This window comes from Dipteris shenzhenensis, chromosome 7 (genome assembly GCF_047967505.1).
Source record: "Dipteris shenzhenensis isolate YYH24624 ecotype China chromosome 7, Dip_SZ_1.0, whole genome shotgun sequence".
Classification (NCBI taxonomy): domain Eukaryota; kingdom Viridiplantae; phylum Streptophyta; class Polypodiopsida; order Gleicheniales; family Dipteridaceae; genus Dipteris; species Dipteris shenzhenensis.
Genome location: NC_141602.1, coordinates 16,194,599 through 16,221,503, shown reverse-complemented (window position 1 = coordinate 16,221,503; position 26,905 = coordinate 16,194,599). Strand labels below are relative to the sequence as shown.

The window sequence follows — 26,905 nt, the reverse complement described above, 5'->3', positions numbered from 1 at the left end:
TTTTGGCTGTTGGAGGAATCATAGTCAAAGAGTGTGTTCTAGTGTATACTAGGAACTAGTTCATGAGTCCTTGTGTGAGAGAGTGCCATGTGGCATCTTGGGAGTTATCCCATATACATATGGTACTTGAGTGTGTGTGTGCCCACTCTTTATGAGTGTTGTAGTTTCACTTGTTACATCAATCAACTCAAGTGGAGCTTTTGGTCATGTAAGTGATTTGGAGAAAGCAGCGCCAAGAGAAGGCAGCAGACAGGTGCAAGCAGAAGCAAGAGGCTGGAGGCAGCGCAGGCTATTGCATGGGCAACTAGCAGCAAGGCGATGATGAGCAGCTCCTCCAAATCGACATCTCCATCCCCATGATGAGGCTAGAGCTTGAGGGAAGAGCTGCCCTTTGGGAGAAGATAGCTTCCATTTCCAGGCTACCTCACTCCTAAGGTTGCCCCAAGGAAGGGAGAGCTACAAAGGGGACATGGCTCTGATACCACATGAAGGTGGAAAGGATGCAAGGGAGCTAGAAGGAAGTTAGCATAACTTGAAAGGAAATGGAAATGGAGAGAAAGGCAAGAACCACATCTCAACTTCTATAGAGATCACTGCTTGCATATCATAGCGGAGGGTTTCGTTGATCCACCAGGATACACGCCGATCCATTTACCCCATTCACTTAGGATATCTATTGGGCAGGGTGTCTTCACATAGACTTCGTATCGAGAGCAGCAGAGCAGAGGGCCTACCCAAGGAGAGGCACATATGCACATTATGTGACGTACAGGAGGTTGAGACGGAGGAGTACTTCATCTTCACATGTCCTGTTTACTATGTGTGAGGGAAAGAGAGAGGGAGTGGAACGATGGAGAGAGAGAGAGAGAGAGACAGCTCCTCTTGAGCTTACACACAAGCTGCTCTTTCCCTTTAACAGCATATCCCTCTGGCTGACTCATGTAGATCTCATCATGGAGATCTCCGTGAAGAAAAGCAGTCTTCACATCCATCTGACATAAATCCATGTCCTCATGAGCAACAAGAGCTAACACTGCTCTCAAAGTAGTCATCTTGACTACAGGGGAAAAGATCTCATCAAAATCAATGCCCTTCTCCTGCTTAAATCCCTTGGCAACCAATCTGGCCTTATACCTCGGTAAAGCATTTGAATCCACTTTGACTTTGTAAACCCACTTGCACGGCAAAACCTTTCTGCCTGCAAGTAGCTGCACCAAGTCCCATGTATCATTTTGAAGTAGGGAGTCCATTTCTGATTGCATGGCTTTCTCCCACTTCCTTTTCTCTGTTCTTCCCATAGCTTCCCTGAAGCTGGAAGGCTCACCACAATCTGTCAGCATGATAAAATCAGCCACATTATTGGCTCCTGGAACAAACCTGTCAGGAGGCCGTTGTACACGGGTGCTCCTCCTAACAAAATGCTCCGCATTAGGCTGCTGTCTAGCCTGTTAATCATGCATGACGGGTGGCTGTACCACCATATTTGGCTGTCCTACAGCGCCATTTGCTGGTATATCCAGTGGTGCATCATTGGCAAAATTGTCTGGCTGATTTTCAGCCTGTATACCCTCTTGAACAGGGTTATTTACAGCAGCCTGCTGCTGCATATTAATGGGCATTCTTTGCTGTCCGACATCATCATAAACAACCCTCCTGTATTCCACAGGTTGCACGGGTTCTCTGTGTACACAATCCTCTTTAAAGATGACGTCATTGCTGCGTATAATCTTCCGTTTGACGGGATCCCATAACTTGTACCCCATTTCACCTTCGTCACCGTAACCCATGAAGATGCATCTAAAAGACTTTGGCTCCAGTTTGGTGCGCAGTTCTTTGCGTACATGAGCAAAGCACTCGCAGCCAAACACACGTAAATGCTTGTATGAAGGTGGCTTGCCAGACCACACCTCTGGCACTTTCAACTCCAAAGCCTTGTTCGGCGACCTGTTAATTATGTGAACTGCTGTTTGCACGGCTTCTGCCCAAAAGCCATGGGGCAATGCAGCATAAGACAACATACATCGAACTTTCTCCTGAATAGTTCGATTCATCCGCTCACTCACACCATTTTGAGATGCATTATGAGGGGCTGTGAGTTCCTGTTTAATGCCCTTAGCTTCGCAAAACTGTACAAAAGCATGTGACACATACTCACCCTCATTATCGGATCTGAGGCATTTCAGCCTGCGTCCTATCCGATTCTCAACTTGAGCGACAAACTTCTTGAAAGCATCTAAGGCATCGCTCTTATGCTTCAAGAAATAGACCCACACTTTGCGTGTGGCATCATCAATAAAAGTAATGAAATACTTTGCACCCCCTAGTGATAGCTGTGGCATCTCACACAAATCAGTGTGCACTAGATCAAGCGGTGCTCTATTCTGGGGAGTTCTCCTCTTACGAGGAGTCATAGAATGCTTGCCAAATATGCAATGATCACAAGTAGGCAAATCTGAAAATGAAAGAGACGGTAGATAACCCAAACGTGACAGTTCTTGCATTCCTTTAACGGACATGTGTCCCAACCGGCTATGCCACAATGAAACCTTTGGCAGGTCGGTTATGGCAACAACATGATTACCTACACTGGAAACATAAAGAGGGTACAAGGTATCACTCTTATAACCCTCAGCCACTACAACCTGGCCATCAGTAATCACCCATTTGGAATCCCCAAATGTGGTGTGGTAACCACTGTCATCCAACAAGCCAGTGCTAATCAGATTTTTCTTGATTTGCGGCACATGGCGAACACCATCAAGCATAAATATGCGTCCATCAGGGAATACTATCTGTATACTGCCAATCCCTGCAATCTGACATGCATAGGTGAACAACTCCATGAGTACCTGTGTAGGAAGTAAACCACTCCCTATGAGGCGTAACATGAAAAGAAGCACCTGAATCCAAGAGCCAGGTGTGCATGTCATGGCCATCAATAACCAATGTATGTGCAATTACAACAGAAGAACATAATACATCATGTCTGTCACTGTCACTGTCCTCTGCTGCAACATTCACTGCATCCAAGTCATCTGCCTTGGCCTTGCCTTTGCCTTTGCTTCCACTGCCTGCATCCTTTGTCTCAGCCTTCTTGGCTTTCTGATCCCGTATAAACTTGAAGCACTTAGACTTCACGTGTCCCTTCTTGCCATAGTAAAAGCATTCAATATCCTTTTTGCCACGGGACTGACTGCGGGATTTGGACTTGCCAGCAGATCTCCCCTTCTGCTACCTCTTTCCTGTACCTGCAAAGCATTGGAAGACTTGCTGCCCACATTATTCTTCCTGCTCATCTCCTCCATAAGGAGAGAGCTCTCCACATCAGCATATATAAGAGTGACATTTGAATTTGACAGAGTGGTCTTGAAAGTGTCCCAACTCTCAGGGAGGGTACACAACAAGAAAGTAGCCTTGAACTCCTCATCAAGGTTCAATCCCTGTGCAATAAGCTGTGTAAAGATGGCATTGAACTCACTCAAGTGTGAGGTCATAGCTGTACCTTCCTTCATGCGAAGGTCGACAAGCTTCTTCAACCAATAAACTTTACTGGCTGAACTCTTTTGGGCATACAACTCTTCTAGCCTTTGCCATAGGCCATAAGAGGTCTTCTCTGCCTGAACATTGAACACAAGAGAATCAGCGAGAGTAAGCATGATAGCTGCCCTTGCGGACAAATCAAGCTCCTCCCACTCACATCATCTGCCATTTCAGATGGCTTGACACCCTTCACCCTTATGGGCTTAGAAATCTTCTTTAGCAGAAGTACATTCAAACACTGTTCTGCCCATAATGCATAATTGTGTGCCCCTTCCAATTTCTTTATGTTCAGTATTGAGGATTCACTTCCCTCTGATGCCATATCAGACAAGGAAAGTGCCTGACTCCCTGTAAGTCAAAAAAAAAATGACTAAATAAAATTCTGATTTCTCAGAAAACCTGCTCTATCAAGAGCCAGGAGCACTCACAATAGTGCTGTTTTTTTACTATCAAAAAATCTGCAGCAAAACAGAAAAATTTCCCTCCAGTCACTGTACCTTCTGACACACTGTACCGTGCTCAAATAGGCATAAAACAGTAACTTCAGAATGCTGCAGCTGTTCCACAAGTGCTTTATCAGTGCATCATCATCTGACGAAGCACAAAACACTGCTGTCCTGGACACTTCTCCCACCTCAGATGAGGTATTGCACTGATTTTATATGCATAAACCGCTTGTCATACACTGTTTTGTCCACTGAAAAAGGCTCCAAACACCTCAGCCTGTCACAAACCTGCAACAAAGTATGGGACAAATCCCAAGCAATCACCCTTCTGCCAAGGGGATAAAAGGCATCTGAAGGTCTCAAACAGTAACTTAAGTGCTCACAAGCAAAATCTGGGCAAAAGCCCCTTGATTTGACACCTGTACCAAGTGAAAAAACACCTCAACACTGAGGTAGCATACAAAATACAGCGCTCTCGTGGCACTTTCACCTGACAAAGTAATGCATAAACGGCCCTGTGTACACAGTAACAACACAAATCCCAACGTACAAACACTGAAGAGAAAATCTTTTGAGCACTGTCAACGATGGACAGTTAGGGACCGAGTAAACTCGATGCGCCCTGGCCAAGCGTGGCTCAAGTGAGATTTTCAAAGTGTCGTACACAGAATGTGACCTGCAAGAAATGTCACTGAGTACACTGCGGAAACAAGACCAATGTGGGCACCCTGGCTCCACACTGCCTCAAGGCATACACTGCATACAATTCCAGGCAAAAGCCCTATGAAATTGTCACCCGAAAACTGAGATTTGCACTCAGGAAAAGCATAAAAGCCCTTTGCAAATTAAGGCATCTGACCTTCCCGAAACAAAATAACTGTGCAACCATTACACACTGTGGCACTAGTCACCTCAAGCACGAGGGACACGAGTGTACTTGCTGTACCTCAAACACACAGTTTTAGAACTGAAAAAAAAATTCCGGGAATGCAGAGCAGAGTGCTCTCTCTTTTCCTTCTTCCCCCCAAAAAAAAATATGTGCCTGTTGTACCTGCTGTACCTGCGCAAGGTACCTGTTGTACCGTGCACCTACGAGGGCACGGATCCCAAAAAAAATTTTTGACCTGTACCTGCTTGTCGCGGCATCCGTACAGCCACGTCCGTACGGTACGGCTGCCTGTACGGCGTTCGTACCGCCGGTACGGATGGTCGTACCTGTCGCGGTTGTTGCCTTGCAGCTGGTCGACGGGTTGCACGCAGTCGGTGCTGCGCGCGCTGGCTGCGCCCGCCTGGTAGGCTGCGGCCACCGTTAGGCGGGTAGCAGCTAGCAGCCAGCGCACGAGGCCCGAGGGGAGAGGGAGGGGTAGAGGGAGGGGTAGACCGAAATGAGAGGGAGAGGTAGAGGCTCTGATACCACTTGTGAGGGAAAGAGAGAGGGAGTGGAACGATGGAGACAAAGAGAGAGAGACACAAGGAAGTGTGGGTGTGTCAAATGTGTTGAGCCACACCACAAACTCATAGGTTTTATTAGGATTAGGTATTCACCCTATGACTGTCTTAAGACAGTCATAGGGGTCATAACTTTTAAAGGGTGGCAATGTGCCTTTACCCCAACACTATGAGCTCCGAGGGCGTTTCTACTGCTTCTTCAGAGATAGCTCTGGGGTTTTGGGAGAGACCCTCTCTCTTGGCTATAAAACGAGGGAGCTATTCCTTGATGAGACACGCTCATTCTTGTAAAGCCACCTAGCTAGTACTTTGATTTCTCCCTTCCCTTCCTTTCAAAATAAAGCATGGTCCTCTTCCCTTGATGTCTCCATCTTTACATTCCTCCTCCCATCATGTACATGCTTCTCTTCCTTCTCTCCCTTTCCCCTTGTGTCATAGTCGCCCTCTTCATTCCCTCCCCTTCTAATTCCTTTTCCCCTCCCATGATAACGTTTTGCCCTCACGTTCTCCTTTCCTCTATGGCCCTCGAGCGTCGCCATGCTTAGCCTCTAACCTCTGGTCTTGATTTCTTTTCCGGCTAATAGCGGCAGGGGGTAGAAATGCTAAAGAAAAGATTGGTGTGGTTAGCTCCTGGAGGGAGAGGTGCTACGGTAAAGTCTGAGATGTGAAGGCAGGGGATCGCATGATATAGTCCACAACACTGAAGCCTCCCCCATGTGGAAAACAAGTGAAGCCACCTGATGCGGGCCCTCTATCAAGACCATTATAGATAATCTATCAAGACCATTATAGATAATGAGATCATGCGTCCTGCCGAGGTCTAATAGGACCTACCCATAGGATGTGAACGGTCCTCGTCTGTCAGCTGAAACTCGTAGCATACCTGCCTCCTCAAGGTCAATGTCTAGCAGTAGAGTGGAATCATCCCTGAAGTCAAGGAGTGGTACCTAACAAGTGCCTGTTCTCGCGTTGAAGTCCCCAACTAGGAGGACTTCCCCGCGGCTGGAGAAGTCAACAATGGACTGATAAAGAGCAGCAAATGGGGATGTCTTATCCTCCCCTCGAATATCTCTGGCAAAGCGAGAGGTCTCGGGGAAGAAGTAGCAAACTGCGATAAACAAATCTCGGCTATCCATGTGTCGGATCCGAATCCAGAGAAACCTTCAACACTATCTCACCCATTCACAAGGCAGGGGATCCAATGAACTCGGAGAACTACAGGACCATCATGATTGGACATGTCATGTCCAAGATTTATGCATCAGTACTTGATTCTGAGGTTAGCAGATTTACAGAGTGTCGAGGACTCAAGAGCAGCGGGACAGGCTGGTTTCAGGTGGGATCATGGGACCATGGACCACATTCTCGCGCTCAGATGTATCATCGAGGAGGCAAGGACACGGAAGCAGAGGGTTTACTATTGCTTTGTGGACTTCTGTAAAGCATTTGACACCATTCTGAGAGCCCGTCTCTTACGACGCCTACAGGATCTGGGTTACGACCAAGAGATCATTTGGTCTGTCATGGCACTTTATGAACGAGTTTCAGGCAGAGTTCGGACATGATCTGGATGGACAGATGAGATCGTGAGCACTATCGAGGTCAAACAAGGGTGCCCATTATCACCTACTTTGTTTGGCCTCTACATTGACGAGCTCGAGACAATGATGTAGGCACAGGGTGGGGTAGGTTGCTCTCTCGCGTGCATGCTGATCCGGATATTACTTTATGCAGATGACGTGGCTCTCTTGTCGTCCTCAGCAGAGGGGCTCCAGAGACACCTTGACACACTACAGTCCTTTTGCGAGTCTCATGATTTGAAGGTCAACTTGGGTAAAACCAAGGCTATGATCTTCAATACATCCCGAGTTGTCATGCGCAATGAGCATTTCACTTTTGAGGGGTCCCCTGTTGAGGTAGTTTGATCATACACTTATCTGGGGGTCATCTTTTCCGGACCCACCTTCACCATGAGACCCGTGATGCAGGCGTGCCTAAATAGAGGATATGCTTCATTGGCTAGACTTGAGAGATAGTGCTTCCGCTCTCATTTTCAGGATCCATGGACTAAAGGGTTGCTTTTTGACTCCTTGGTCTGCTTTGCAGGGATGTATGGCAGCCCATGTTGGGAGCCAGATTTGTTGGATTCAGAGTGGGCTAGGGTGGAGCGGCTACAGGTTCTTATGTTATTACGGATGATCCATGGTAAGCCATCCGTCCCAGATCATTCGGGCGGAGTTTGGGTCACCCTCATTAAAGCTAGATGCGGCATTTCAGGTCATTACATATCTGTACCGAGTCAGGGAGTATGGGGATTACACATCCGGGCATAGCAAGATACCATGGCTAGCACTGTCCTCTTCTATGGCACTTACAGCAGGGGGAGATCAGAGGCGTTGGTATGCACGCACAGAGAGATGGTTTGTAGGACTAGGGCTCCACATGGACAGACTACCCCCTTTCCAGTACAGCATGGATGCTCCTTTCTCTCCCCTCCTATCACACGAGGTCAACCAGGTTATCCATCAGGTGGCTACACACATTCTGAACTTGGTTGGGCCCGAGTGATCTTCCAGTGAAGCTGGGCTTCTATAGAGATCACTTCTTACATATCACAGCAGGGGGGTTCATTGATCCACCAAGATACACGCAGATTCACCTATCCCACTCGTTGAGTATCTCCCTTGGGCAGTTCCAGGTCTCTTCACACAGACTTCGTATCAAGAGCAGCCGAGTAGAGCGGTTACCCAGGGAGAGGCGCATATGCGCACTGTGTGACATGCAGGAGGTTGAGACAGAGGGGCATTTCATCTTCAGGTGTCCTGTTTACTATGAGATCCGAGGGCATTTCTACTGCCTCTTCAGAGATAGTTATGGGATGTTGGCTCGTGTCCTCTCCTACCCAGACTAGCGATGTTTGGTTGGTTTCATTCATGAGATGCTCCGACACTGAGATAGGATACTCCGAGCACGGAGACAGGAGCAGACTTCTTCCTTGACTGATACCTCTCAGAGCTCTATCACGGAGTTCTTTCAGCGAGATCACATAGACCCCCATGAGGCGAGACCTCGACATGACCGTGACCCGGAGACTGTGACCCGACAGCTTAGACAGAGGATTGATTCACAGATCACACTTGGGGACATCCCCTCCTTGTTTAGGGTCGCGGAGCCCGACCGACGGGAGTCACAGTGGCCTTGGTTAGACGCAGAGCTACGACCAGGAGACGTACCAGGACTGCATCCTTGAGGGGGCGACATCGTTCTATTGCTGACCTCATGCCTGCGCTTCCACAGCCTCATCCATCCTGATGTCCTGTTGCTGACGATGATGATGATGATGGTTATGATGATGATGCCGACGATGATGCTGAGATTGATATATATATAGTCTGACTATGTTGTACTTAGGACTTAGTACTGCCATTTTGCATTTTATTGCATTCTGCATTGGTGTGGATGCTAGTTTAGTAGCTGCACTACCACAGCTCATTGTATTCAGGTTTTTTTGCAGTCTCATAGATCCATCGGTCTTCCGAAGACTTTAATAAACTTTCTTTCTTTCTTTCTTTCTTTCTCTCTCTGTGTCCCCCCCCCGCTCTCCGCCTTTCTTAACTAGTTTGGAATTTACTGAGTTTTTATGGTTGGACACACTTAAGCCTGTATAAGATATATGTAATGCAGGAGTTCATTGAGGTGGGTAGAAACTAAGCGGCATTGATCCTGGGGTTTGCATTATTACAGACTATTTCGGAAGCACATTTTTGGAGCAGCGGATGAAGTCGAGCTGAAATTTGTCAACAGGTGATTTCTGATGTTAAGCCATGTTGAAGACATTTGGTATTGGGGGAAAGAATCTAATCAACATGCTAGAAAGACATATTTCTAGCAGAATGTGATGATTCTTATTAATTTTTCTTTTATGGGATTGGTTTATAAAATGAGCCTAATACCTAATATATCTAGTTTTTTTTTAAAATGTTTTAGATTATACTTTTTCTATGCTGTTGGTGTTCAAATCAGCTTTTTTCCCAATATTTCTGCACACGTAGTTATAGATATTTTTTAGAGAAATATTTACACGCTAAAAATATGTACATGTTAACATCAAGGATTGTTTTTTTGACAAGCTGACGTTTGTGCTTGTAGGAGGGGAAATGAGGACTTAGCTTTATTGAGCATCATATTGAATCAAGAGATAAGGAGATTATCTACCCAGGTGTGATTTGAACACTTCGTCTGTGTCTTTGTAATAAGATTTTCAATAATTCCTTCTTTCAGTAATTATGTGTCAGTCCTATTTGACATACTATGTGCCCTAGCAAGTTTTCCTCCGGCACTGACACATTCCTATCTGACTGTTCATCTCAATAAGTAGGTTCATTTTTGAGTGGACCAGAGAAGACTTTCCCATCAAGCATTCCTGTTTGATCCACGGCCCTTCAGTAAAGCATTACAAATCATCTACACCACACAAGTCCATTGGAGCAGTATTGTGGATCTCATTTATGGTCGCATAGAGACGGCTGTGTCTTAAGTCAAGATACCTTGCCCAATATTAGTAGCTCACGGTGGGCTGTTCAAGCTTCTAGATAGCTCAAAGTTTAGCCAAAATTAATGCAGTTGTTTTTACACTTGTTTAACTCTAGTCAATAGATGATGTTTTGTGTTAATTCAAAGGTGCTGTAGCCCTCATAACTATATCTGATTAAAATTTGGGGCAATTTCGGGTACTTACAAGTCCTTGGAACTTCTTTTAGTCTATGTATCCACATACCAAACTGGCCCTATTATGAGCATGGTGATCGATACTGCTTGAAGAAGGTGGATCTAAGTGAAGCCATCCTCACATTCCAGAACGAGCAAGACGTGAGATTGAAGCCACATGACACCATAGACAAGATGTGCAAAATTGACAGAAGAAAAGGTCTGAATAGAACTATCATTGCTGTCCAACAACAAAGTCATTCGCACGACCCCGGCACTGCTGAGAATCCGGAACTGCAAACAAGCATGTTGAATAACCTTAGAACAACAATGATGGATGCATGTATCCACCCAACCATGACATCTAGGACTAGGATGTCCCCTCCGAGCCATAGGTTGAGCTGCTGGCACACTGGCACATCTCCCAACTAGATCTCAGCCAGCTTGGCATTCCAGACCACCAGGTGGTGCCCTCAAGGGCCTTGGATCTACTGCTGGGTCTTGGGTTACGCCAGAAAGCACGTGTGCATCCGCAACACGATCCATGATGCAGACCAGCAAGGAAGAGATAAGCTTGCTCTGATCTGCATGACTGGAAACAGAATCCCTACGCTCCTTATATAGGCTCGAGCCCAGTGTTGCTAAAGCTACCAGAAACCCTAACTCATCCGTGCACTTGCATGTCACGATCTGTGACGTATTCCTTTCTCTTTCTAGACTTATGGATGGTTTAATGAATGGACACTTGTGGAAGGGTATGACCTTTCGACGGGACACTTGCCCTTTCGACGGGACACTTCCTTATGAGGCATAACCCATTCACAAGAGACATTCTAATGAAGAGACATTCCTATTGTAATGTACCCTCTCATCAAGGGTCACACCCTTCACAAGGGGTACACACCTCTTCATGCACATACCCTTTGGAGTTCACACCTTTTCATGTGTGACTCTTCACTCTCTATATAAGAGAGGCCAAATTGTATGGATGACAATCACATCCACCCTACAGACATTCAAGCAATACAGTTATTCCTTTGCTCTCTGCTATCTCAGTCTCCTTTCTGTTCCTTAGCACAGTTCTAAATATAGTAAATCTAGGATTTCTTACAGTGGTATCAGAGCAAAATTCGCTCCTGCCTGTAGGAAATGCCCCCCACCTTCTAGCGCTGATCTGATACATTTTTGCCGCTAGAAGGACATCCGTGCACACAGTGCATGGAAGAGATGGAGAGGATGAGCGTAAAATTTTTAAACGCCTAAAGTCATCCTGGCCTCTCCATCCCCCTCACATCACAAGTTGATGTGAATGGACACGACCAAAATCGTGTCCTTTAAGGTGCTTGGGTTGTCCCAAAACCAAGGGACGCGCCTTTTCCACCATGGGACATACCTTTTGGTGACGAGTCTCGACTCCTCACTCATGGGACATACCCCATCGTGGGCAAAGGGACATACCTATTCATGCAGGGTCACACCCCTTTTAACAATAGGGACATATCCCCTCATGAACAGGTGCACCTATTCCAAGGGTCACACCCCTTCGAATAGGCACACCTCCTAGGCCCAAGTACCTACAAAAGGGAACCTAGAGGGGTAAAAAGGGATAAAAATTAAACCCATCCCCTAACCCTAGGTTTACCCTAACTACCCTAGGGTTAACTTAACCCCCAACTTAATATTGGGGCAAATAACCCTTAGGCAGCCCAACGAATCGTCGTACCTTCCAGCCAACACAAAGAACAAAAAACAGCCGTACGGATTTCCCGCAGCCTGCGCCAGCCATCGCAACCTTCCGTACCAGCCCTGCGCAGCAATCCGTACAAGTCTGCGCCATCCGTACCAGTCCGTACAAGCCTGCGCCATCCGTACAGTCCTGCCGTTCAGCCCTGCGCAGACGTTCGTACAGACTACGCCCTGCCGTACAGCCCTGCGCAGAAGTTCGCGCCATCCGTACAGCCCTGCGCTGTCCGTACAGCCTCTGCATACGCAGCAGCACGCCGCCGGTCTTCTGCTTTTTTCCGCTGCCAGCCCTTGGCCTCTGTCGCTGCCAGGTTCTGCCCCTTTATAGCCCTGTTGGTGTTGCCTCGCCTGCTCCTTTCCAGCCTGCAACGGGAGCACCGCTTCAGCCAGCCTTTCGGTCGACAAACAAGGGAACTGCAACAGTTTTCGCCATTCTTTTCCTGCTAAATCAGCAACACTTGCAGCCTCTTCTCGCAATGAAGAAAGCCCGTTGACAGCCCGGACCAGACCAGCCTCGAGGACTCCTCGCAAAACACTGCAACATGGACCTCCGGACAACGATTTGCAGCCTTCTTCTACGCAATTACTTGGCAGATTAAAGTATTGCTAGGTGGAGTCTTTCCAATCTGCTTTTTCAGGATTCTTTTTAACAAATTACAGCAAATGAAAGAATCCACATTAAAGCATGGAAACCCCTGGTAATTCACCCGGCCATTCAAGGACACCTCAGGCACCTGCTACTACACAATATCGTGTTCAAATTGCACAGCCAGCCCATTTTGGAGCCTTTGCATCTTGGATCTTCTGTGTCACGTGCCCTCCGAGTGACTTGGATCACATCCTCTACCTTCTGCGTGAGGCACCTCAATTACATTATTTCCTCAGCACAGTACAGGTTGTGTTCCACGAGACACGAAGATATCCGGAACACGATATTCCTCAGGAGTTTGCTGTTCATTTTTGGAGAGAGTTCTACCCTTCACCTTCGGCATCCCCAGGGTACTCTCCACCTCCTTCAGCTCCCCGATATCCTCCTCTACAGGGTGTACCTTCTCCCAGTCAGTATTTACATCCTGAAGGCACTCCCTCTCCTGGATATCCTCCTCTTCCGACAGCAGCTCCTTATCCTTTTTCAGATCCGTGGACTCTGCTACCTACCCCTGTCTTATCACGAGCAGTAACACCTTTTTCAGAATCTCCAGTGTTACCTCCGATAGGACCTCCCTTACCAGATTTCCACGGGTGGTTCCATCCTGCCTCGCCTGCCCCCTCCAATATGAGCAACCTCAGGGAGCAGCCCGAATCCTCTTTCAGGGATGGTACAAACTAGAGCGCAAGTTCGCGCCTCTCTCACAGGGATTTCCGACATGTCGCACCGCTCGCGTGAAGCCTCTCCCGAGATTAAAGAATCAAGTCCCAAAAAGACCCCTGAAGGCAACACCCAAAGTGAATCTCTATTGCAACTTCAAATATCTCAGCTTCAGGATAGCATCTCTGACTTGGTTCAAAAAGTTCAACAACTCCAAGATTCTCGAAGTCCGGCACATACAGAGGACGAGGTGACGCAACCCGACGACGATGCGGATTCTTTCCCCCCCGAGGTAGAAAATACTGAACTGCGTACTCTCTACCGATTACTTCAAGCTTCCAAAACAAAGCGACTTGACGTCAAACTTCCGGAAGCCTACACTGGTCAACGTAATCGCCGAACTGTTGACCAATGGCTCGCTAAAATGCGCATGTATTTTGACACTGTTGACCTCACGGAAGGCAAAAAGATCACCTTGGCAGCCTCCCTCCTGAAGGATACAGCATTTCTATGGTGGCAAAGACGCTTAAAGGACGGAAAAAGTGTGTTAACTTGGGAACGTTTTGAACACGTGCTCCGTAAGCAGTTCGTACCTGCCAATGCGGACTTCCAAGCACGATCAAAACTTCGACAGTTGGAGCAAACGGGTTCCCTGTCTTCTTATATCTCTCAGTTCACCACATTGGTGCTAGAGATTGATGGTTTAACTGAGGATGATCGCCTTCATGCCTTCATCTCAGGCCTACAACCCTCGTTACGCATTGATGTTCTTAAAGCCAATATCACCACCACAGATGGCGCTATTGCTTACGCGGAGCGCATTACAGATTTCCTCAACACCGGGAAGCAGAGTGCTAATCGCACACAGAACTCTCCTATGGCCAAAGGTGCTCGCCCTCAAGATAACACCAGGTTTCGCAAAAACTTCGGTAATCAAGGTCAGCGACAGTCTCAAGATCCCCAGAAGCCTCAGAAATCATTTGCTGGATTCCAACAGAAGCACTCCCCCAAGGATCGTGTTTCACAAAGTCATTACCGACAGCCCCAACATAAAGGTGCGGCCACTGACAAGAAGAACAACTCCAGCTCAAAAGGACTTTGTACCATCTGTACAGGCGACCATAGATGGTTCGATTGTCCCAAGCGACCAAAGCAAAATTCTAATATGGAACCAAGCACTTCCCCAAAAGAAGATGCTACCTCATCACAAGACAAGAAAGGCAAAGCTGTTCGAATGGCGAATACCATCCACCTGAGCCTTGCCAGCAACCCCGAACCTTCCCTGGCCACTCAAGTACTTTGTGTTCAAGGATCGATTCGTGGAACAACGGTCACCATCCTCATCGACAGTGGCTGTTCTCATAATTTCCTAGCCAGTTCTGTGGTCGATAAACTTCGGTTGACCACTAGTCCTAGTCTCATGGACTATCAGATTGAACTCGCAAATGGAACAACTTTCTTGTGCAACACCAGGATCAAAAGCTTGTCTTTTCGCATCCAACATTATACGGACAAGTTGAACTTCGACATCATGCCTCTTTCTCGGTACAATGTCATACTCGGACAACAATGGCTCTACGACTATGATCCATCAATCAGTTTTCGCAGCCATACTATCCAGTTTGTCCACCAGGGAAAACTTATTGAGCTAACTGGTTCTAGGGATTCTCCTTCAACCCCAGTTGCCTCTGCCCTACAAGTAAAGAAGTGGGTTCGTAAACGCCAAGCAAAGACTTCACTTCTGTTGGTTACGGCAGTAGAGGAGACACCAATAAAGGATCCTCCTGAATACCTCAACCAACCTTTTTTCCAGCCTTACCTGGATCTTTTTCCACAGGAATTGCCAAAGCAGTTACCACCTTGACGACCAGTGGATCACCCAATTGAACTTATTCCCGGCAGTAATCCACCGTCGAAGCCTCCTTATCGGGTTTCTCATACTTAAAATGCAGAAATCCAAAGACAGGTCACCGAGCTACTCGACAAAGGTCACATTCGGCCCAGTCGCAGCCCTTTCGGATCTCCTGTATTACTTGTGGAAAAAAAGAACAAGTCTATGCGCCTCTGCATCGACTACCGAGCCCTCAACAAGCTCACTATCAAAAACAAGTATCCATTGCCTCGCATTGATGACCTCTTCGATCAACTTCTACATGCAACACACTTCTCCAAGATTGATCTTCGTTCAGGTTATCATCAAATTCGTATACGAGAAGGCGATGAATACAAGACAGCTTTTCGTACAAAGTATGGACACTATGAATGTTTGGTCATGCCTTTTGGGTTAAACAATGCCCCGGCCACATTCATGACATTAATGAATGACATCTTCAGGCCTTTCCTCGATAAGTTCGTCATTGTTTACCTCGATGACATCCTCGTTTTCAGCAGATCCCTACATGAGCACAAACAACATCTTCACCAAGTTTTTGAAGTTCTCCGTGCAAATTCTCTCTACATCAACATTGAGAAGAGTGAGTTCTTCAAGACCCAACTTGAATATTTGGGACATGTTATTTCCGCTCAAGGTATCTCTGTGGATCCCAAGAAGGTCGAGGTAATCCGAAACTGGCCTACTCCTAAGAATGTTCATGATGTCCGCTCTTTTCTCGGATTGGCAAACTTCTACCATACAAAGGTATATCAGTTTTCCGAAATCGCAGCTCCTATGTCCGAATTATTGAAAAGCACAGCAATTTTTCAGTGGCTTCCCGAAATAGAGTATAGTTTCCAACAACTCAAGCAAGCACTCACTACCACACCAGTTATGGCTATTGCTGACCCAAATCTTCCATTTGAGGTCATGACCGACGCTTCCGACATCGCTACAGGAGCAGTCTTGATGCAAGAAGGCAGAGTTATTGCTTTTGACAGCCATAAACATTCTGATATCCAAACCCGATATCCAGTCTATGATAAGGAGTTTCTTGCTGTTGTACATGCTTATCGCTCTTGGAAACATTATCTCATGGGTGCCGACTCTGTGGTCAAGACAGACCATCACTCTCTCAAGTACATCTTTACTCAGCCAGTCATGAACGCTCGACAAGCACGCTGGGTTGAGTTTCTGGCCAACTTTCACATGACCATTGAGTACATACCAGGACTACGCAATGTAGTTGCAGATGCTCTCAGCAGGTTACCTCTAGCATCAGCCATGGTAATCTCTACATTATCTGTGGATGTTCCGAACTCATTCAAAGGAAAGTATTTCAATGATAAAGACTTCGGCACCACAGTACAGGTTCTTTCCAAAGATCAACCTTCGACTTCCGAACAAAAGATTTTCTCATCCTATTCTTATACGGACGACCTTCTGTATTATCAAGATCGCGTCTGTGTACCACATGACAAGGATGTTCGACGTCTTTTGTTAAAAGAGCATCATGTAGTTCCTTATGCTGCCCATCCAGGCATCAATAAGACTTATCGGTTACTCAGTGCAACATACTACTGGCCTCAGATGAAAAGAGATGTCATCAACATGGTTACATCTTGTCTCTCATGTCAACAAATGAAAGCAAGTCGACGACTTCCAACAGGACTTCTTCAGCCTCTTCTAGTTCCAACTGAAAGGTGGGAAAGTATTTCCATGGATTTCATTACAACACTACCACGATCCTCCAGAGGTAACACTCAGATTATGGTAATTGTTGATCGCTTGTCCAAAATGGCACACTTTGTTGCTTGCAAAAGCAGTGCACAGGCCCCGGACATAGCCAAACTCTTTGTACAACACATCTTCTGACACCATGGATTACCCAAGAATATCATATCTGACAGAGATCCTAAGTTTACCAGTCACTTTTGGATTTCACTGTTCGAATCTTTGGGTACAACTCTACTGTTCAGTTCAGCCTACCACCCAGAATCAGATGGACAGACTGAAAGAGTCAACCAAGTTCTGGAAGAAATGCTTCGACATTATGTTCAGTCACGCCTCGCAGCCTGGGAAGAGTATCTACCACTCCTCGAGTTTGCTTATAATAACTCTTTCCATAGTGCCATCAGCATGACTCCATTCCAAGCAGCTTATGGACACACTCCGATTGTACCAACAAATTTTGTACTTCAACATCAAGTGGCCCTAGCTGATCAATTGGTTCAAGAAATGCAAGACATTCTACTGCAAGTCAGGGATCATATGCGAAAAGCGCAAGAGCGGTATCAACGCTCTGCCAACAAACATAGACGTCACCTGGAATTTCACACTGGTGACATGGTGTTATTATTTGTAGCCCCACATCGCTATAAGACGGTTAAGTCTGTGTTTCCTAAGTTGCGACCAAGATACTATGGACCTTTCCGGATCGTCAAGAAAAATTCACCTTTAAGTTATAAATTGGAATTACACCATCATGGGGTAAAATCCATCCAACATTTCATATTTCTTGGCTAAAGACGTACATTCCAGGCGATGAAGCAGTTCCTCCTGCAGGTGATTATGTCCCAGAAATCGAAGACGATTATGTTCTCCTTATTCCTGAGCGTATTCTAGACCATCGACAGCGAGAGACTCGACATCGACTTATCACGGAATTCCTTGTTCTTTGGCGAGATCTGGACGACTCCGACGCTACTTGGCAGTCCGATGAAGACTTACAGCAGTACCCTGATCTATTACAGCAGTATTTTCAGAATCTACCATGATATTTTCTACATCGGTTCATTATCTCCACCAGGGTCTTCTTTTGAGTGGGAGGGGATGTCACGATCTGTGACGTATTCCTTTCTCTTTCTAGACTTATGGATGGTTTAATGAATGGACACTTGTGGAAGGGTATGACCTTTCGACGGGACACTTGCCCTTTCGACGGGACACTTCCTTATGAGGCATAACCCATTCACAAGAGACATTCTAATGAAGAGACATTCCTATTGTAATGTACCCTCTCATCAAGGGTCACACCCTTCACAAGGGGTACACACCTCTTCATGCACATACCCTTTGGAGTTCACACCTTTTCATGTGTGACTCTTCACTCTCTATATAAGAGAGGCCAAATTGTATGGATGACAATCACATCCACCCTACAGACATTCAAGCAATACAGTTATTCCTTTGCTCTCTGCTATCTCAGTCTCCTTTCTGTTCCTTAGCACAGTTCTAAATATAGTAAATCTAGGATTTCTTACATTGCAACTCATGAGAAACGCCTGCCTAGCCCCTAGCCTCCCCAAGCTACCTGAGCTCGTCCTGTGTGCTTAAAGCATATGTCAGATACGGTCCATGCACATGACAATCATGCACGTGTAAGAGACACAAATGTAACAGGCAATGAACTAAATTATGGAGTATTGGAGCAACTAATTTTCACGATATTGCTATTCAAATCATGATGGTTCCAAGTGATTTGTAGGGGTATCAACCTAATATTTAGATATGGAAGACATTGGAGAAATTGTATTAATAACACTTTGTCCGGCATAGTTCATGGCCATTGCATCTTAGGATCCATATCTCACATGCTCTATACATCCTTTGTGGGGAGCTTAAGGTCCATTCCTGCCAACTTTGTATTGGGAGGTGATATCCAGGCCCATGTGATGGGAAGTGGATACCTAGGAAGTAAGGGGCACGCATGATTAGGCCCTACATTTGGGCTGAAACCTCATGGTTTCCACTTTTATCTAGCCTCTTATTTTTGACTAGTATCTACAGCAGTGGTATGCATTCATGTAGACAGGAACTTTATGACCAAAAATTTTGGGAGCTCTCGCCCGATATACACAAGGTAATATAGAGGGAAATTTACAATAATGATAAGTACATTTAGGGATTGTGGATCTCTATTGCTTCATATATGGGAGTCTACAATCCTTCAAACTCAAGGTGAGGTGGAGAGTCTTGCTATGTTGTATGAGAAAAAATACAAAAGCAGCAGATGCACAGAGGCCTTGGATGGCATATTTAGAGATCTAGATGCACAGAGGTTTTACAGATTGAGGTAGTTTTTTCACCCTCATCCTTGGATTTTCTCTAGGATTTGATTTTTTCCTAATAGTGTTTTTTTCTCATGCATTGCATGATGTACTTCTCCCTTGAGTTTTGCTATTGGAGTTTCTTTCAAACTTGATGAAGTCTTTCTTTGTGAGAAACTAAAAATAAAAAAATACAGCAGCAGCAATCATAAAGCCCATTTTGGCAGGACTCCGATGTTGGTAACTAGCACAAGTTGTTGGCTTGGCATAAACCAACGTCCAAAGTATTGCTAGCTTCCTTCACCAAGTTTCAAGCCAAATCCAACTGTATAGCAAAAAAGTTGGAAGCTAAAAAGAAAAGTAAGATTGAAGTATCCATGTTTTGGCAAGAAAGGAAAAAGGGCTCATTGTTAGCGGCAAAAGATTCAGTTTCTGCTAGGTAAGAAATGAACCCTGGGGATACGTACGTTGCAAATGTGTTGATTGCATAGCCAACCCTTGAGGTTTACTATCCGCAAGAACTTGATCTAGGATTGGAGAAGCATTCCGAAAGGCATAATCCATGCAATTGTCTTGGGATGTGAACGGGTGGATATGAAGCGATATTCATTGTAAAGGAGATTTGAATTAACAATAGCTAGTACATGATTTGAATCAGAGTTAGTTGGAAGATGGTCGAAAGAAGAGGGATATCTTGAAAAGAAGAGAATGATACATTCATTGTTGTAGAGAGTTCAACGTGATATTCAAGCGCTAAGAAGATCAAATTGCCATATATATGTGAGAGAGATTTAATGAGAGGCTCATAATATCGTATGCTTTTGTGTATCTCTGCGAAAGTAGCAATTTGTAATCAATATATAGATGTAATGACATTGAATGGATTTGGAGAACCTAACCTTGCTACGCTTTTGATTGTCAACTAATCTGTCTTCATGTTAAGCTAGCAATCGTTCTCAAGATAGAATCAGAATCTAGTAGTGTGTTGTAAAAAGAACTACAAATTTGGTGATCTTGCTAGGGAGAGCAATTGTGCTATAGCTAGAAGGTTGTGGTGGATAATAGAAGAATCACAAGGGTCTCAATTCCTCTTGACCAGTTGTTGATGAAGAACAAACAATGCTAGGAGAATGCCCAAGCTTATCATCTTGAACATTGAGGCAACACGGCATGCATGCTTACAACTCAAGCAGCCATGGTACTACAACACCAACGTGGGACCAGATATCGAGGAAGCAGAGGTAGCCGCCTTTTGAGTTGTTTGTTGTACAAGCTGTAAAACTTGACGATTCTCGGACCCCAAGAGTGAAGACTCCACTTGTTACACCAATCATGATTGTGGTTAGCCTGATTATGGAAAATTTGGGGGCAGCCCCGACGAGGCATGGAGTAGCCCCTCTCTTCTCTCCTTCTCTAGCCTTGCACTTTTAATATCCGCTAAAAAATTACTAGGACATGGGTATCCAAGGGTGGTAGATTTTGCTCTTGTTTCTTGCATAACAAACAAAAAAAATGCTTAATTTTAATTATACAATATTTTCCATTATGTTTGCCTAGTCTTGCTTTTCTACTTTTCTTTCCATTCCATGTCTTGCATCTTCACTTTCACCATGGTCACCTTCCAGCAATCACCTAGACTTCCCCTTTTGCCCTACAGGAAGGCATATGAAGGAACATAGTGGAGTAGGGAGAGGAGGTACAGTAGGAAGGAAAGAGAGCTATGGAGGACGTAAGCAAAGGAAACAATTAGAAAGTATGAGCGACATAATGAAAGAGCATGAACCAAAAGAAAGTACTCACATGTAGACCAAAGTGCTTGTAGGTTTGATTAGATTGAATGATTTGACAAGTGATAAGTATAAGCCTTTATAGGATAGGCACACACACTAGAATACCAAAGTGTATATGGGATATCTTCCAATATGACACGTGGCACTCACACATAAGACTCCACTAGAATTCCTATTAGAACCCACTAAAACACACTCAACTTGACGTCATGTTCTAACACCCCCCCATGGAGGAAAGGTAAGGGACTACTGGAATGGAACCAAGAGCAGAACATGACAATGATGGACTACTAATTTGTGCACCCCAAGTAACTTAGAGGCTAAAGTCTGAGCATGTTTAGAGGTTGATCCAATCTCTCTCATGGCTTGAGACCCAACATGACTCAGAGGCTCATGTGTTAGCATGGCTACATGACTAGGTCATAGGTCTAGGAATACACCACCATCGTGGAACTCGGCCAGGCCTGATAAAGAGACCCTATCAAAGCCAATACATGGCTCCCACAATACATCCCTCTCCTGGCTCCAAAGTAGGGTGACATGGAGTCACACACCATAGATAGCATAACATCATTTTAGGAGGACTATCCAAGGTTGAGAACCTTTATTGACTCCATATATAAAATGGAAAATATTTCATTATGCCCCTGAAGATATGTCTATGTCGGCCATGGGAGAAGCTACCAAGGGCTATTACTCCGTGACTCTCGAAAGTAGATTCGAGCTGTTGAGTAGCTGGAAGGTGGCTATACAATAGTCACCCAGCCTGTAGGAGCTACTTGGAGCTGATTTCCTATGATGAAGTTGCTCCAAACTTCCTCTAAATGCAACAATAACCCACGAACTTGCTGAGAAAGGGGTCTAGAGCAGTCGCCCTAGTTGGAACAGCAGCTTAGAGTGAAGTTTTCGCGACGAGAGCTCTAGGACCAGCAGCTTCATCTTCACCATCACTAATGGCGGCAACTCCAAGCTTGAAGAGGCTAAGGGTGAGATGGGGAGATGGAAAGAGTGGGAAAAGGATAGGCCAGCTCTGATACCACATGAAGGAACATAGTGGAGTAGGGAGAGGAGGTAGGGTAGGAAGGCAAGAGAGCTATGGAGGACGGAAGCAAAGGAAACAACTAGAAAGTATGAAAGACCACATAAAACTCTACTAGAACTCCTAGTAGAACACACTAAAACACACTCAATTTGACTTCATGTTCTAACAATGTACACCTTCCAATCTCGTAATACCTGATTGAGGTGATTCTTCCCATAGCATGCTATAAAGGATCAACTCAATTATACAAAGTACATGCCAGAACGTCGTCCTGCGTATGTGCTTTCTTTGAAAGCAAACCATGTACAACACATTCATCTGCCTTGTGTAGTCTTGTAATGCCCCCTTCTGAAGCCCCAACATCTATGTGACCCTGAAACCCTAGGCCACTCCATGGAATCCTCCTTTATGTCAATATTATCAGCCAAGCACTTGGAAGATACCAAGCACTCAATGCTTTCCTTCATCTTTACAAAGATTTATGACTCCTCTTTTGCCCACATCTCAATATCAAGACATCCTCATTGTGGCTTCTAGGTCTGCATATATTACCTTAGTAACAATCAGAGATGTTACCAAGAATAGTTCTCCAGTCTCCCCAAATCAAGCACCAAACCATTGCATTCTTGAAACACATGCAGGAAATTCCAACAAGAGATGATCGGGACGGATCAACAACGAACCAATGCTCAGCTTACATTGGCCTCACATTTCAACAAAGTCTGAGGCTGAATGTAGAAATAAATGGGGTGCAATTACAGGATGTCTTCCTTGATGGCTGTGAACATGATGCCTAATGCCTAAAGGTGCAATGCAACACTCGGGTTTGAAGGTGACAATGGTTGATCAATGCAAAGTGATGTCAAAATATGTTCACATGAGCACAAGTATTCCATTGACCTTCTCCTTTGGACTCTCCATGTCAAAAATGTCCCCTTGACTCTTCTCTTCTCTTGCCATGACAAATACTCCCTTGACATCTCTCTCCTCTCCATTCCACTGTCTAATGCCCTCACTTTCTCTTCAACCACTTATGAATCCATTCCCTGCTGCCACGGACTAGACCTACCCTCGGTTCATCTCGCCTCATCCCCCTCTCTCACCTCGCCTCAGCCCCTTCTCTCTCTCTCTGCCCTCTTGCACAGCCTCCATCCCCCTCCCCATTTCTCCCCTTCAGCACAGCTCCATTCCCCTTTCCACCTTGCCTCAACCCCCTTTCTCTCTGCCCTCCTCCATAGTCCTTTCCCCCTTTCTCACCTCACCTCAGCCCCTCTTTGTTTCTGCCCTCCTGCACAGCCCCATCTCCCTCTCCCACCTTGCCTACCTCATCTCCTCAGCCCCGCTCTCTCTCTACCCTTTGCACAGACCCTTCCCCTCTGTTTACCTCACCTCATACCCTGCTAATGACGCCCACAAAGGTGCCTCACCCTCTGTAAAAGACTCATAAAGGACCATTTTCTGATGCCTATGAGGGACCATTCTTTGACGCCTACTCCACTCTGTGCATTACTTGTTGCCTACAAAGGCTGCACCTTTTGGCTGATACAGAGCCACCCCACCTTCTACAAATCTTGCCTACATCAAATCTTTTCTCCTGACCTCTCGATAGCCCCTTTCCCTCTACGAATTTCTGGTATAGGCCCTCCTTCCTGCCTCTCCATATCCTTTCTCCCTATGCAAATTTCATCTAAAATAAGCCCTCCTTCTGACCTCTCCACAACCCATCCTGCCTCTGGAAATTCTATCTTGAATACTGTTAAAGTGCGAGGAAGCTTGCTGAAAATGAGATCAAAGAGAGAGAGAAGGAGAGGAGCGAAGAGACACGTTGAGAAGCCAAAAGAGTAACTTGCATTAAAACTGAAAACTGCATACATACATAGGGCGCTTAATGTTAGGGCCTCATTTATTCATACCACTCTTTGTACCTTAACAATTGGTACACATTTATTGTACTACCCTTCATTTATTTGCTGCCCCCTTGCACATTAGATTGACATCATTATTTTAACTCACACTCCCCCTTAATGATCAATCTGTTCTCTTTTACATTCATCATGTTTCTGAATTTTTCCAACTTATCTCGAGACAATGCTTTAGTAAGCATGTCTGCTGCTTGATCTTCAGTAGAGCAATAAACCAGCTCTATCTCCTTTGCTTGCACCTTCTCACGAACATAATGATAATGAATTTCAATATGCTTCGTCCTTGCATGGAATACTGGATTTTTAGCAATCTGAATACAGCTTTGATTGTCACAATAAATCACTGTTGCACCTGCCTGTACTTCATGTATTTCAGCCAATAAGCACCTCAGCCACACTGCTTCACAAACAGCACTTTTTGCTGCAATATACTCAGCTTCAGTAGAGGATAAAGCAACCGTGGGCTGCTTCTTACTCTTCCATGAAATAACTCTAGAGCCAAGTGAGAAACAATATCCTGAGGTAGATCTTCTGTCATCAACACTGCTGGCCCAATCAGAATCACAATAACCAGCCAGCAATAAATCACAAGATGCAACAAATTCGAGACCATAATTATAAGTGCCCTTCATGTATCTCAACAACCGCTTTGCTGCCTTCATGTGGCTTTCCTTTGGATCTGCCATATACTGACTTAGAGCACTCACTGCATATGAAATATCCGGCCTCGTGATAGTAGCATAAATGAGACTGCCAACCAGTTTCCTATAACCTGTGCCATCCACTTTCTTTTCATCTACACGTGAGGTTAGCTTCTCATTCAATTCCATGGGGGTGTGCATTATTTTTGAATCAGCCATTTCAAATCTTTCAAGTACATCTTTCACATACTTGGATTGGGTAAGAAACATACTGTTTTCCTGCCTCCAAACTTCAATACCAAGACAGTAATGAAGCTGTCCCAAATCCTTCATGTCAAATTCAGTTGACAAGCTCTTCTTTATGCGCTTAATCAATGAGGTGCTGCTTCCTGTGATTACCAAATCATCCACATAGACAATGATCAACAATAAATCTATTTCAAAGCCTTGGGGCTGTCGCACATATACCTCCTCTTCAAGAATGCCATTGAGAAAGGCAGACTTGACATCCATTTGTGCGACAGACCACCCATGATGAGTGGCCACTGCCAAAACCAATCGTATGGTTGTCATTTTTGCAACTGGAGCAAATGTCTCCTCATAATCAATCCCTTCTTTTTGCACATAACCTTTAGCAACCAGCCTTGCCTTGTACTTGTCCAAGGTGCCATCTGCCTTGTACTTGATCCTGAAAACCCACTTAGTACCAATGGCCTGCTTCCCATGAGGTAACTCAACAAGTGTCCAAGTGTTATTCTTCATGATAGAAGAGTATTCTTCTTCCATTGCTTCTTTCCATTTGCTGTTTTTGATTGCTTCAGAAAATGAAGTGGGTTCATCATTAGAAAGAACTTTTGCCATCAAAGCAAAGTTCACATGTGACGTACCTTTGTCCTTGATTCTTTGTGATCTTCTCAGCCCATCATTGCCACTTTCAGCCTGCTCCAAAGTACTACTATCTTCAATAGTTTTAATATACCATCTGGGCAATTTCTTCACACTTTGTGAATTGTCTGCATCAACACCATCCATGGGAACCACATTTGGAATATTTGGGACTGTTTCATGCACATCTTGAGGTGGAATGCCTTCATTGATACTTGCTGGCCTGTTTTGAGCTGCCTTGAATCCTTCATCTTTCTTGTCGCCCGTCTCTTCATCAACCTCAAAGAAAATGAGGGGATCTTCATCTTCTTCCACCAAATGAAAATCAGCGCTGTTCTTTGTCTCATCAAACAACACATCACGTGTGATTATAACCTTCTGACTCACAGGGTCATAAAGTTTGTAAGCCTTTGAACATGTTGCATATCCAATAAAGATACACTTAATTGATTTATCATCCAATTTCTGCCTGTTTTGCTTGTGCACATGAGCATATGCCAAGCATCCAAACACACGAAGATGAGACACATTTGGTTTCTTACCATAATAGACTTCCTCAGGAGTCATACCATCAAGCGCTTTTGTTGGAGATCTATTCTGCAAATATATGGCTGTGTGGACAGCCTCTGACCAAAACTTACGTCCCAATCTTGAATCTTTGAGCATGCATCGTGCTCCTTCCACCCCAGTGCGATTCTTTCTTTCCGCTACTCCATTTTATTGAGAGCTATAAGCTGTAGTAAGTTGATGAAACATACCACTTTCATTGCATAACAAATCAAACTCATTTGACATGAACTCACCTCCTCTGTCTGTGCGGAGAGTCTTCACTTTCATACTTGTTTCATTTCACATAAGATTTCCATTGCTTGAACACATCAAGAGTTTCACCCTTACTTTTGAGAAAATACAGCCAGCACTTGCGTGAATAATCATCAATAAGGGACATAAAATAACGTGATCCACCAAGTGAATTCACTTGAGCCGGTCCCCACAAATCACAGTGTATCAATTCAAGTTTTTGCGTTGCTCTCCATGAGCTTGCTTTTGGAAATGGAGTCCTTGCATGCTTGCCCAAGGCACAAGGCTCACATACACCCGGTATCTCACCAATCTTTGGGATTCCTGTGACCATGCCATTGTCAAATAAATACTTAAGTGCTTTCATATTTAAATGACCATACCTCCTATGCCAAAGCTGAGAGGTTTGCTCCGTTTGAGACATCAATACTTGCTGGTCACTCATAGTAATTAGCTTGTACAACCTGTCATTGCTGCGTATGCCACGAGCAACTTCTTTTCCCTCATTCTTGAGGTCTTTTATGATGAAGTACTCCTTGAAAAACTCAACACTCATGTGCTGATCTGTTATGCAGCCCACAGAAAGCAAATTTCTTGCCAAATTAGGAATCCACAATACATTTTTAAGAGTACCAATCTCACCATTTTTGAGCTTGATAGGTATGTCGCCATATCCGTGAATGTTTTGTGTGGAATTATCACCCAAAA

At 45.0% G+C, this 26,905-nt stretch overlaps 1 protein-coding gene across 2 annotated transcripts in view; it reads left to right on the top strand.

Moving 5' to 3' along the window:
• Positions 1-26,905, top strand: part of LOC147900002 (uncharacterized) — a 90,034-nt gene that overhangs the window by 14,517 nt on the left and 48,612 nt on the right. The window contains exons 4-5 of one of the 2 annotated variants that reach the window (XM_087376960.1): positions 9,180-9,239; positions 9,585-9,654. In XM_087376960.1, the coding sequence (XP_087233086.1) occupies positions 9,180-9,239; positions 9,585-9,654 (130 nt within the window). The remainder of the gene's footprint in view (positions 1-9,179; positions 9,240-9,584; positions 9,655-26,905) is intronic. The other variant, XM_087376961.1, reaches the window with a different exon arrangement.